Below are 12,887 nucleotides of genomic sequence, written 5' to 3'. Positions count from 1 at the left end.
CTAACTCGTCTCTAAACAGTTAAATTCCTCTTCCACTCCAACATACATTCTTCTTGTTCCTATGTTTGAGCTTCTCTGTGCAGAATTTTGTTTATTTGCATTGAACATTTGATTTTTTTAGGGGTGGGGCTACACACAGGATGTGTGACATCACAAGTTTGGAAGCCAATCCTGATCCAATATTCAACTTGAACAAGTGTGATGTGGAAATTTAAAGCCTCTAGTTCACTGACACCGCAAAAGGACTTTACAGTGCAGATGGAGACATCTAGTGGCCAGCAGTTAAACTTCTGAAATGAACTATATATTAATAGATTGTGCTCTGATTTTAATGAGGGAGAATAGATATTACAAGGACTCTATAATGAATTTATAGAGGTATTATATCAGACACACATTATTGTTCCAAGCAAAGCATCTTCTTATTTGTCTTATCTGGAGGGGATAGTATTTTAGTCAAGTGATTCCTAAACAAGAGTCATGAGATACATCGGAGGTGTCATGGTATGATGATTTCAATGCATTGTACTTATGTAAAACCTTAATTTGTAGTAAGTAATAAGTAGCTACAGCTGTTAAATGTAGAGAAATTGTAGTTAAGTAGTAGAGGTATAAAGCAATAAAATCAAAATTCTAAAACATAAGCATCTCATAATTGTCCTTAAGTATGTACCTGAGCAAATGAAAAGGGTTAGGGTTAGGCTGTTATTTCTCACCACTGTGGCACTAGAATAAGCAGAAATGTCTCATCTGGTTTCAGGTCATAACTGGGTTTATATCATTTGATGAGCTGATAAATGAGCCACCTTCTAACACTAACACTACTACTAAAACCATATTTTGTTCCTGTTGTTCCTTCACTTCAGTCCGTACTTAATGTCCAGACGATGGATAAAATAAAAAGTATGTTACAACAATACTAACTTGAATAGCTAAAACACAAGTAAAACTCAAAGTGTTTATGCATGTGGTCATACATTATGTTTTTGTCAAGAAAAATCATGTTTCAGTAAATCTACAAGAAGCTTCTGAAGAGACATTTTCATTCTTTCAACTTTGAAACGCCACCATGTTTTTTTTTATTGAAATGATCCAATGTTAGAAGACATTTAATGGACTTCAACTTAGTGTCTGTTCAAAAACCAAGAAAAACAACAATCAATCATCCATTAAAAACACTCCAATAAGTAACAAGTATGACCGCATACATTGTCAAATAAATATTTGTGCATCTGCTGATCTCCTCGCGACCATTTCCACTTATAAATTAAGGCAGAAAGCAGTTTATTCTGACAGCCCCTCAACAAATTAACTCGCATCTTTCATGCAACTGGTCTGCTGGAAAAAAAAAAAAAAAAAGCAGAAACATAACGTCAGTAGAAAAAAAGAAATGATTTTAAAAAAAGATGACAGTCCAACACTACAAGAAGTTTCTCTTACCTGCTTTGAGCAAGTCACTAAATATTGCACAAAGTTAAGGATCGTGACACAAAAACAACATGGAAATACTACATTAAAAAGCACTTTTAAGACCAAAACCTGAAGCTCATAATGGGAATATTCCTCTAAGAGGGGGCACCGCTTATGAAATAGGCATTTAATGAAAGCGCAAGGGTAATTATTGCTGGAAACTACCCAGTTTTCAAATTGAATCCTAAAATGAGTGAGCTTTTACTGTTCCTAAGAATCATTTGCTACTTGCAGCTCTATCACTAACAATTACAGTATTGATGAGCCACCTCAGAGAACAAGATGATCGTACCGTATTCATCCCTATAAAAACATGAAGTTGTGATATGACTATTGATCTATTCTAAATGGAGGACTCCTGGATATAATTAGTATTTCAATGTCCTCAGCAGTTAAACGTAAATCCCATTAGACACAGAGCAGAACTATGGGCTTCGATCTACAAGCATTACATGTTAAATGGTAGTGTTGAGATGTAAAACACTGCTGATGCAGAACAAATGTCATCACTATGCACTAACTACACTCAAGACTATACAAAATCAGGTTTAACCCAAATGTAATCGCCCTCTCCAAACAGCCAGGTATTATATACATAAATATTTTTATTTAAAAAGAAGCTAATTTACTAAAGCCAGATGAAAATCAGAAATGATCCTGATATTCAAATCACAACTGCTTCAAGACAAACTGTGACGTTTCCCTCACAGATGTAAACAAAGGGGCACTTCCTCTAAACTTTCCACTTCCTCCTGATATTTGTCATCAATCTGCTTCAGCTTTATAATGTGTTTATTTTTGTTAATTGATAATTCTTGTTTTCTTTTTTAAAGTGTGGTACATTAAGAACAGCGCGTTTCATTTGTCAATTGGTGTATTATCTAAACTTTAAAAAAATAAAAGTTTAGTGCCAACACAGAGCTTCAATTTCTTATTGATGTTGGTCTTGAGTGGTTCAAAATTAGCCAGCCATTTTAAAAATGTTGCTGAACAATCCCTTTCCTTCAAGTGTCTGTTTTCAGGTTAAATGATCTTATTTTATCTAACATTGGTCCAGTATTATTCATTTCTCTATTCAACTTCTCTCAGAAGTTTAAAAACCTCTAAAAAGGGAAACACTTAATGTAAAAGCCCCTTTTTGTTTGACCAGGGATGTTTTTTGTTGTTTTTTTTAAATCAGGACTGCAGATTTGCTAATAAAAAAAATAATAGAACAAAACTTCAAACCAAATCTAACACTAAATTTAAAAAAAAGAAACAAACCAAACAAAACTTTCAGCAAAACAAAATAAAATTTAATGGTTTATGTTCAAAGTGAAACAACCAAAAGAAAAGAAAGAAAGAAAATAAAGCAAAACTAAACTGAAATCATTAACAAAAGGCCATTAATTTCTCTCCAAACTTGCGATTAACACTCAATAAAACAAGTTTGTAACTTACGTTGTAACAAATAAAAATCTATGCCTCTAGAAAGAAAAAAAATCCAAACAAAAAAAAAAACAGCCAACTGAGCCAGAGTGATGTTGCTCACAGTCAGCGTCAGATATAAACTTTAGTACCTCTTCAAAAAAAAAGAAAAAAAAAGAAAAACAAATAAGGTGTAAATTTACCTCGTGAAAATCTGCTCAGAAACTCTTCTGGGGTTTAAGGATCAAATCTCTTTCTGCCTTTGGTCCATCTTTTTTTTTCCTACCTCATTGACTGGGGGTGGGGTGGGGTGGGGGTCAATTGTTTAACAAGACTCCTCTGAAATACAACTTATATAAAAAAAGACACTTTACACAGGGTCAACAAAACAAAAACAATTCCCTCCAGAGCCTGTGTTTGAAACTGGTAGGAAGGTGGGGGTGGGGTGGGGGCAAACCTCACAGATTAAAACTGATATTCATAGCAACCTAAAACAGACTGGTTAAAAGTGCTCTGCTCACAGACTGACTCAAGACAGTGAGTAGTATTTGTAGGTGTGTGTGTGTGTGTGTGTGTGTCTCCACTGGATTATAATTTAAGGCATCTATTTCTACATATGACGATGATCCAGGACAGAGCGCCGCTTTTCCCAGACGAAAACAACCACTGGCTCCTTACAAAATACAATACCACTGAAATGTTGACACTTGGAGAACATATTTGCAGGGCTTTCACTTCAACTCTGTGGCTTTCAGTGCACTGCTAAGAACTCTTTCCCAAAGCAGCACAGGGCCCGTCTCCTTAATCAAGTCCTCACAGTTAAACATGCAAACACATACAGACAGTATCTTAGCTTTTTAGGTCAAAACTTATCTTGGGAGTATGTTGGGATTTTTGCCCTCTCCATCCTCTCCCTAAAAACTAAAACTAATGAGTGTCTTCAAACAGGAGTATGAAGAAGAAGAAAAAAGAAAGAAAAAAAAACACCTCACAAAAAAAACAAAACACAAAACAAAAAAGGAGAAAAGTCAAAACGAACTGTGTCTACACTCTTTTAGACAAGTACAAAGGTGCAGAAGAGTGAACATCTCTTAACTCTGAATACACTAAAACCCAAATTGATTGGCCAGACTTTTCAAACATGTATTTCTCCTGTCTGCAATAAAAGCCTGGTGCAGGTTATTCCCCTCTCTCCTCTACACCCGATTGTCCAGCGCTCTCTACTTGTGGCCCTTGCTGGTCTTAAAGGACACTTGCAGTATCTTGTCTCCGAGCCGGTAGCCATTGAGGCTGGCGATGGCCATGGCCGCCTCCTCGTAGTTCGTCATGGTGACGAAGCCGAAACCCTTGCACTTGTTGGTGTTGAAGTCTCGGATCACCTTGACGTTGGTGACGGCGCCAAAGGGGCCGAACATCTGCCACAGGATGCTCTCGTCTGCGTCCTGGCCCAGGTTGTAGATGAAGATGCACCAGCCGGAGGTGGAGTTCCCGGGGACGCCGACGCTTCCCATGCTGCCCATGTGATCAACGCCCATAGGGGAGAACCTGGAGAAGAGAAAGGATTAAAGTAAAAGTGAAACAAATGTATGACTCCCACAAGAGTCTCTTCGCTATCAAACTATCGAATAAACTGGATGCTTCTTCACTATGCTCTGTTTAAACTTTGCCCCCCCCCAGAGTTTTTATGCACTAAATAATAAATAAATGAAAACCAAGCTGCTTTACTGACAAGATTTTTTTAAATGGACTAATGTGTTTGCTTGATCAGCTTCAGCTTTTTTCCATTTGTTCACTGTCAAAGGTCTCCCCATCTTACACTGAAGATTTTTCAGAAAAAATCCTTTCATTTGTTTATTGTATTTAAACAAATCACACCTTTATTCACTGCATTGATACATTGATAGGTCTTAGTTTAGTTTAATTTGTAATCCAGCTTAACTGTACATAAACACAAGGTATCACCAATTCCTTAGTTAGTGCAACTGTACAAATAGCAAAGTCAGCAATAATTCAGTGGTCCTGGTCAGGGTCGCTACAGTACTGACCAATTAAAAACAGTGATAATGCCTCATGTGATGCTCCTGTGACACGCTGCAAGCATCAGAGTTGAAATGATAACACCACAGAACCAACACAGTCTTCAATGAATGCTTTAAATTTGAAAAATTGAGTCAGGTCATCAAAGCAGTTTGACAGCCTCATAACATTTTGGGTGTGCGTTCAGCCATTTAAAACAATATACATAAATGAAACCATGTCAATCAATCAATCAATCTCAATCTTTATTTGTATAGCGCCAAATCACAACAAAGTTATCTCAAGGCACTTTACACATAGAGCAGGTTCTAAACCGAACTCTTCAGGTTTTAACTTTAAAGAGACCCAACATTCCCACATGAGACACAGTGGCGAGAAAAAACTCCCTTTTAACAGGAAGAAACCTCAGGCAGAACCAGACTCAGAAGTGGGCGGACATCTGCCTCGACCGGTTGGGGTTGAGAGGAGAGAAAGGAAGGATAGAGGAGAGAGGCAGTGCCTTCAAGCTAATTGTTGCTTAAAAATAAAGCTTCTCTTACCTAAACCGCTGTGCCTGGTGGTGTAAAGGCCCTCCGAAACGCCTGGACTGGTTGTGGTAGAGCTGAGAGATGAGCTGCGTGTTCTTCACTTGGTTCGGGTTGGCCGCGAATTTCACTGTGATTGGCTCGGAGGCCCCGGGTGGCTTTTGGCCGTTCAGGTTTTTGACGGCATCTTCTGCTTCCGCCCGCTTGTCAAACCGAATGAAAGCCACTCCACGGGACGCACCTGGATATGAGAGAGAGGAGCTAGTGAGTGCCTGTCATGACACCAGCAACAGAGCTATTATACATTTCAAGACAGAAGTAGAAATCTGAAGGTAAGGAAGTCATTCACCTGTCGTACCTGTGGCCTGGTCAACAAGTACACGGGAATTAATAATGCGACCATAACGTGAAAACATGTCCTCCACATCCTTCTGGGTCATAGACTTGGGCAGGCCGCTGATATACAGGTTAGCATCCTTTATTGTATCAGAGCTGGGTCGTGCGTATGAGACCTGGTAATAGGAAGCAACGATCGCCTGATTAAACTCTTCTGACGCACACGTGCGAAACAAAGTAACAAAAAAAAACTGTGACAAAAATACACTGAGCACTCCAGACTATCAAACTGTTGACATTTCAACTATTTCTTGGATTTACGAGAGCAATTACATCAGGTGTTTTATACGAAAAAAAGTTTAGTCTAAGCATGTAAAAAAACACGTACTTTTAGACTCTATAAAAGCAAACTGAATAAAATGATGTGAAGATATTTTACTTATAAAGAAAAACTGACATCCGAGTAGTTTGATATTAAAGTCTTCAGTCTGCGCTAAATGAGTGGACTCAGAAGCATAAAAGAAAATTACAGCAACAAAAAAATAAAATCAAATAAAAATTGACCAAAAAGGAACTTTTTAGGAATTAAATACATGAAATAACACTGAACCCGACAGAATAAGTCAAATAAAATAATAAAAAGCAAAGTCAAACTCAACAGACATGTCAAATAGGGCTGTAAGTGAGCTGTAAAAGCAGTATCACTTCCTCGGGCTGACATGTACTAGCTAGTTAGCGGACAGCACAGGAGCCACAGGAGAGTTATATGACATGACATCTTTGGTTTGAGAATTGTAGAACACCTTATTGCACGTTACCTTGATAGTTTTGGACTGTAGCCTTAGTCCATTCAGTGTACTGATAGCTCTGTCTGCATCACTAGGGTTAAGATAGTTAACAAATCCGTACCCTAAACTGTGGCCTAGAGAAAAAAAAAGGAAAACAATAAAATAAAACAAAAAAACGTTGTATAGTTCAAAAAAATCTGCAAACAAATAAATATTTAAAAACAAAAACAAATCTTAACATTGCATGCTAATCTAAACAAACAAACAAACAAACAAACAAACAAACTGTCTACAGATAATCAGGGTTGGGCTGGTTGGAGTAAATGAAACTAATCTATGGCGTTGACAAAAAAACTGAGCAAATTTCTACTCAACTCAAAACAGATCAAAATTAATCTGGAAATTTTTTCAAAATAAAAATTACATCAATTATCACAAAGGCAAGAAAAAAAGCCCTTTTGTGGATAAACTGCTAATAAAAGACGAAGTAATTTATAAATGAGAGACAGGCCAAACCATAAAGGGCACAAGATTCCAATTATTTCTGTCAATAAGCTAACCCACCACTGATACATTCAGAGGCTGCTGAAACATGAGTCCTTGCCATTTAAGACAAATCTTGTGTTTAAGCGTCCATCTGCTCTTTCACAGGTGTTATCGCTCCGGATTGACGCGTACCTGCGACTTTGTCTCGGATCAGCTTGGCGGACTCCACCTCTCCGATGCTGCTGAAGAGGCTCCGCAGCTCGTCCTGCGTCATGCTCTGAGGCAGGTAGTTCACTATCAGGTTGGTCTTGGCGTCCTTCCCCTCGTCCCCTCCCATGTGGTCTTCATAACCGTTCGACATGTCATAAACCTCCTGCAGGTCAGCCAGATGAGCCGAAAAAACAAAAACGAGGTAAGTACAAAGGGTACGCAGAACTACAGCTGAGACAATACACAACTAACCTTTTCAGTCATTTCTCAAGTAAAAACAATACACACATTTATTGTTTCCAGCTTCTAAAACGGGACAGTTTGAAATGTGATTGAAAACTTGGACTAAAATAAAGTGGAATAAAATAATAATTTTTATAAAGCTGCCTTGCCATCCCTTATTTCACCTTTGGCTCTAGGAATCTACAATGGACATTTTTCACTATTGTATGGCATTTAATCAATAAAACAATCAATATTGTCAATAATATTAGTTCTAGTCTTAAACAGATTTCTTTTTTGTAGCTGCATACACAGGCTGGGGGTAAAAAAAAAGCAGAAGAAAAGACAAAAGTCTGCCTAAAAGCTGCCGCCTCATGGAGGGAAATCAATTCAAACAACACTCTCAATTCAGATTATAGCCAGCTGTTCAGCGGCGAGCAGCACAAAGTCAAAACAGAGTGAACAATCGGAGGCCCATTGAGTTCCTATAATTTACACTGTCCAATCATCTCTGACCTCGCTTGGACGCTGCCACCTCAGCCAACCCCATTACATCACCGACAGGGCTGCAGTAACCCAGAAACTAGAGCACAACGCAGCTCGCACAATCACAACGCTCGTTCATATGACTTGGAGTTTAATAAAACCTTTCAATTTGTAACAAAAAAAAATTGTTCATTTGTTGATATTTACCACGTGCTATAGAACTCAGCAGATTTTTTTCAGTCTTTTTTTTCTACCTCTGCATGTCACATTCATTCATTTCATCCAACTCAAACATCAGAGTAATCCAACAGTGAGTTAAACAACAAACACAATGACTTTGTTGTTTTCTAGTGTGTGTAAAAACTGCTTATCAAGCTTATCTTCACGGTTCATCAGATACTGTGGCAGTGCGAACTGTAATGTGCAAAAGTAAGTGAGTTTAGCTCTTCTTGTTCCATTGTTCCTGTAACGTTTTGGCAGGAGGAGTCTCCATGCAGTGTAATTTAAGTGTTTCAATGAAACAGAAAGCAGGGAAGCCACATAATGGTAACTATATTAAAACTTGTGACTTGATTTAAGCTGCACGTACATCTCAATGTAGTGTTTTAGACAAAACCAACTAGAAATGTCACACAATACAAGGTTTAAATATGTTGAGTGAGTAAATTACTATTTCATCTCCAGATTACTTCAGTCACATGTCCGACTTGAAGTCTAGTCTGGTAACTGGTCTAAAAGGAACTGATGTTAGTTCCGTTTACAATGTGAAGTACTCAAACCAAGTATGGAGGATACTTCATAACACTTTCTACTGTTTAGCAGTGTTGCTTGTGGCTGAAATGGGATCAGGCCTGAGAGGGGAACCAGTGCTCCGGTCAACCTCACAGAGGTCCATTCATGCAGGAGAAGGGTTGCGATTGTGTATTCTGGTGGGTAAGAAGCCCTGCCTGAGAGGATGAATGAGAGTCCTGTATAAAACCGGTGAACATGGGCAAAGCTGGTGGGAGCTGGCATGGACATCTGGTGATGCCATCTTGCTTTTGAGGAATATTTCTGTTGTAAACTAATTTATTGCGATGCTATGTTCCACTTTCAGTATCATGTGAGACTTTATAGTGGATGGGGTAGAGTCTGTAGAGGCACTGCTATGTTACATCTAGGATCTGCATTATGGTCATCCAACTCAAAGCCCAAAAGGTTTCAGGACATTTGGGTCATTCAATGCATACTTGCACAGAATTCAAAACTTTTCCCATTTAAAGTCATCAGTTTTCTTTGATACTAAATGTAGTCTTGTGTCAATCAAGACATTAATTTTAATTTCTTACACATAAATTATTTCACAATTTCCAACTTCTCAGAACTGATTTCTGACATCATCAACTAGTCACATTAGAAAATGATGAAACAAGTCTGTGCTAATCCCACCTGAAACAGATTTTGGTGGATTATTACGAAATGGATTGCAACATACGCAGATGTATGGAAAAGAGTGCCATCATATTTCATTTAATCATGATTCAGTTTGCTGCTCCTTCGCTGCTTTTTACAATAGCGCAGGGCTCTGTGATCTCACCATCTCATCAATCTGCTTAATGATGATATTTATTATGATCGCACTATTCTATATAGTTCATGGTATGTTGAAATCTATTTTGCAATAATCAACCCTTTGAATAGACACGCCATGAATTTAATAGAAGTTTTCACATTAACTCTTTCAACAAAAACCTGTGACATGAACTGAGATGTCCTGGATAAGTTTGCTGAAATTATTATACATTCAGTTGATGGGATCTAATACTCACTTTCAAGTACTTAATGTGTCCTCGACGAACTGCCATGAAGACACTTCACTGCTCCTGAGGCTGGACAGGAAAAAAGACAACATTGAGCAACTGTGTGAAGCTAAGAAACTTTAAACCTGATGACAAACATTGGATATTTAAAATGAAAAACATTTGTGTAAGTAATAACATCAGAAACTAATGTGAATGTCTCCGTTCTTCAAGGCTTCACGCACAAAAGCTCAATGACAATGTTTAGAAGAGAGGGAAATAACTGTAGGCTCTCTAGGTTGACTGATATCCTTTATGTAATTGCAATTATGTAAGTAATGATGCAACAAAGTGGGGCACACAGTGGGACTTTTCTGACACAAAGCAATTTTAAAGAGGGTTAGGGTAATGATATGCAGTACTGACTTTTCTAGCTTGTAGCTTTAGTCAGTACAGCTGAAGAAAGTGGTATGTCTTGTGTGATTTGATGAAATAGGTGGCCGGTCATTTCTTGTCACAGAAAAAAAAGCTGTTACGCTCTCACCTTTTTATTTGCAGTGTACAGTTTACCCATCTTAAGTATGATAATAAATTACATAAATCTATATGTGCCAGAAGTACCAAATCATTATTAAAGCAATAGTCAGTAAGAATGAAGATGGACAAAGTGTGGGTGTGTCTTGATTAGGGCTGTGTATTTTTTTCCATTTAAAAAAAATTAAGATACCAGTACCAATCCAAGTACCCTTAAAGTGATTCCCATATCTGAATACTTCAATCGATACCCATCACGTAAATGGAAGTATAATTGTATAAAACACCTCCACATCTAACTGATTTGCTTTTGGAAATCTTCAAATTATTAATATTTATTGATTGGCTTTGAGCAAGTCCATACAAATAGTCATTTTCTAGCACTGGGTGCAAAAAGGGTATTTTCAATACTACTTAATGTCAATTAATTTCAGCTAATACTTAAAAAGCATTGAGTACCAATACCCAGCCATAGTTTTGATGAAAACTTAGTCTGCAGTAAATTTCAGATATTTCCATAGTAGCCTTTGGAAAGTGGAGCTATTGGTGCAAAAAGATGGACCTACAGTATTTGGATACATGGCAAAGCATAGTGCAGATATCAGCTGATCTCCTGAAAACTACAGCTGCTGTCTCCTTACCCATGCATCTGTATTCCTCTAGAAACTAAGAAAGCAGTTTAAGCTATCAGAAAACCGGCATACCCTCCCTCCCCGCCCCCCTCCTTTTATCTTTTTTGCAATGCTGCATACGAGCGACGTTGAATCCAGATGAAAGCCACAGCCTGAGCTTCAGTTTAACGTTACTGCAGAAATAGATAAAGACTGCCTACTAGAAACTAGTAAGCCCCCCAAAATTTGTTTTTTCTCCAGTGCATTTTACAGCACATCAATACACGAGTCGATGTCCATCTCAGAAACGTGCAGAGGCCTGACTAGCATTAGCAACCTGGCTAACTCTCCTCCTCCTCCTCCTCCTCCTCCTCTATTCATGACTGGACGCCTCGAACAAAGTGACCAACTACATTTAGCAGAAAACAAAGCATGCTATTGCTATCATAAGCTTTACATAACATTACAAAGCGACACGTATAACTAATAGGGGTGAGTGTGTGGCCGGCTCTTGCTAACATAAAGCACCGTGCCCCAAGTTTGGAGAGCGTCGGATGGACGTGGTTCAGTCCCGGCGCCGAAACCCCAGCGGCCTGCTAACAGGCCACGAAGGCTAACCAGCGGCTCCGAGGGCCATAAGAGCGGCATGGCAAAACAAAAAAACATCGAAATATTACCGTTTTAAAGCTGATAGGGTTTAGAAAGCATTTATCAATATTTAACAGTCTTACCAGCCCTTTTGGGAGTGATTGATGTCTCTGCTCTGGTCTCCTATTTGTCTTTCTTAGCGGAGTTAAATTCCCTCCAAGTCGGCCTCACCAAGTGTGTAGAAACCGAGGAAGGAGTGTCGCTGGATGAGCTCTACAGCGCATGCGCAAATGGGTCCGCTATCTTGGACAGCTCGGTACGGCAACTTCACCTGGACAAACCACACGCAGAAAAAGTCTAATCGGTAGTAACAGTATTGATCGCATTGTAAATTTAGTTATAATGAAGCAGGGTTGGAAAAGTTACTTTGGAAATGAAATAAATTGCAGATTACTAGCTAGCCTATTTAAAAAGTAATAAGTAATGTAACTATTTCAATTACTTAATCAAAGTAATGTAACTTATTACATCTGATAACTTTTCTAATTTTCCAACAAATGTTTTCAACTGTTACAGGGTGAGTGTACTCATTAAGCCCACCAAAATCTAAGTTCAGGTGTTTTTCATGGATACTGACATGATTTATGAGGGAGATGATTTCTTATAAAACAAGATTTATCTCTCATTTTAAAATGTATTCATTAGCTCATGTAGATTTTGGAATATAAAATAAAACTATTTTATGAAAAAAGTCAAAAGTCTGGCATGGGATTAATTGGTACTGTGGCACCATTTAAACCCAAATAAACTCACATCATGATTTATTTACAAAATATAAAAAATATTGATTTCAAACAATTAAAAGCAGCAATAGGCTATGTATTCAGTAGTTTGTTGAAAAAAAATAAAAATGAGGAAAAAACCCTCCTCCTGAGCAAAATCTTAAAGGTCTGACTTCAGAAGTATGAAAAAAGTCAAAAGTCTGGCATGGGCTTAATTGGTATTGTGACACTATTTAAGCCCATGTGGTCCCCAAATAAACTCACATCATTTAACCCAACAGTTGAAAACATTTGTTAGAAAACTAGAAAAGTAATCCAATGTAATAAATTACATTACTTTGAAGTAATGATGAAGTAATTGAAATGCTAACATTACTCGTTACATTTAAAATAGGATATCTAGCAATCTGTATCCTTCAGATTCAGATATCTATATAGATAAACTAGATGTTTCCATAATATAGACGACCCTTAATGTGCTAAATTCATTAATTGGCAAGCTTAAACTCAAATGACTTTTTAAATATTTTAATGCAAATAAACATTTGATTCATTATTTTGCCAACTGTGTTACAGACAAATGTTGTGTCATACAAAACATAAAGGAAAATACTACACATTTGATAAC

The 12,887-nt window shown here is 37.7% G+C and overlaps 1 protein-coding gene across 2 annotated transcripts; it reads right to left on the bottom strand.

Moving 5' to 3' along the window:
* Positions 1-3,261: 3,261 nt before the first annotated feature.
* On the bottom strand, positions 3,262-11,711 carry elavl1a (ELAV like RNA binding protein 1a). Of its 2 annotated transcripts, XM_053335071.1 has the most exons (7): positions 11,621-11,711; positions 9,775-9,834; positions 7,241-7,433; positions 6,593-6,696; positions 5,788-5,950; positions 5,454-5,679; positions 3,262-4,422 (listed from the first exon to the last, which is right to left on the bottom strand). In XM_053335071.1, exons 2-7 carry the CDS (start codon positions 9,808-9,810, stop codon positions 4,098-4,100), a joined length of 1,047 nt encoding a protein of 348 aa, XP_053191046.1. In that variant the 5' UTR covers positions 9,811-9,834; positions 11,621-11,711; the 3' UTR covers positions 3,262-4,097. The 2 variants fall into 2 exon arrangements, with proteins under 2 accessions (XP_053191046.1, XP_053191047.1); XM_053335072.1 differs by lacking the exons at positions 6,593-6,696; positions 9,775-9,834; positions 11,621-11,711 and having other exon boundaries at positions 7,241-7,367.
* Positions 11,712-12,887: the final 1,176 nt, after the last annotated feature.

Source organism: Scomber japonicus, chromosome 16 (assembly GCF_027409825.1).
Source record: "Scomber japonicus isolate fScoJap1 chromosome 16, fScoJap1.pri, whole genome shotgun sequence".
In the NCBI taxonomy this organism is placed as follows: domain Eukaryota; kingdom Metazoa; phylum Chordata; class Actinopteri; order Scombriformes; family Scombridae; genus Scomber; species Scomber japonicus.
Note: the sequence above shows the minus strand (reverse complement) of the source record. Positions and strands in the feature narration are given on the sequence as shown.

Bases quoted from the DNA above. Each gene is read 5' to 3' on its own strand.
- elavl1a (XM_053335071.1), bottom strand. From the start codon at position 9,810: ATGGCAGTTCGTCGAGGACACATTAAGTACTTGAAA. The intron at 7,434-9,774 runs GTGAGTATTAGA...TCGGCTCATCTG, and splicing joins GACACATTAAGTACTTGAAA to GCTGACCTGCAGGAGGTTTA. The intron at 6,697-7,240 runs GTACGCGTCAAT...TTTTTTCTCTAG, and splicing joins GATCCGAGACAAAGTCGCAG to GCCACAGTTTAGGGTACGGA.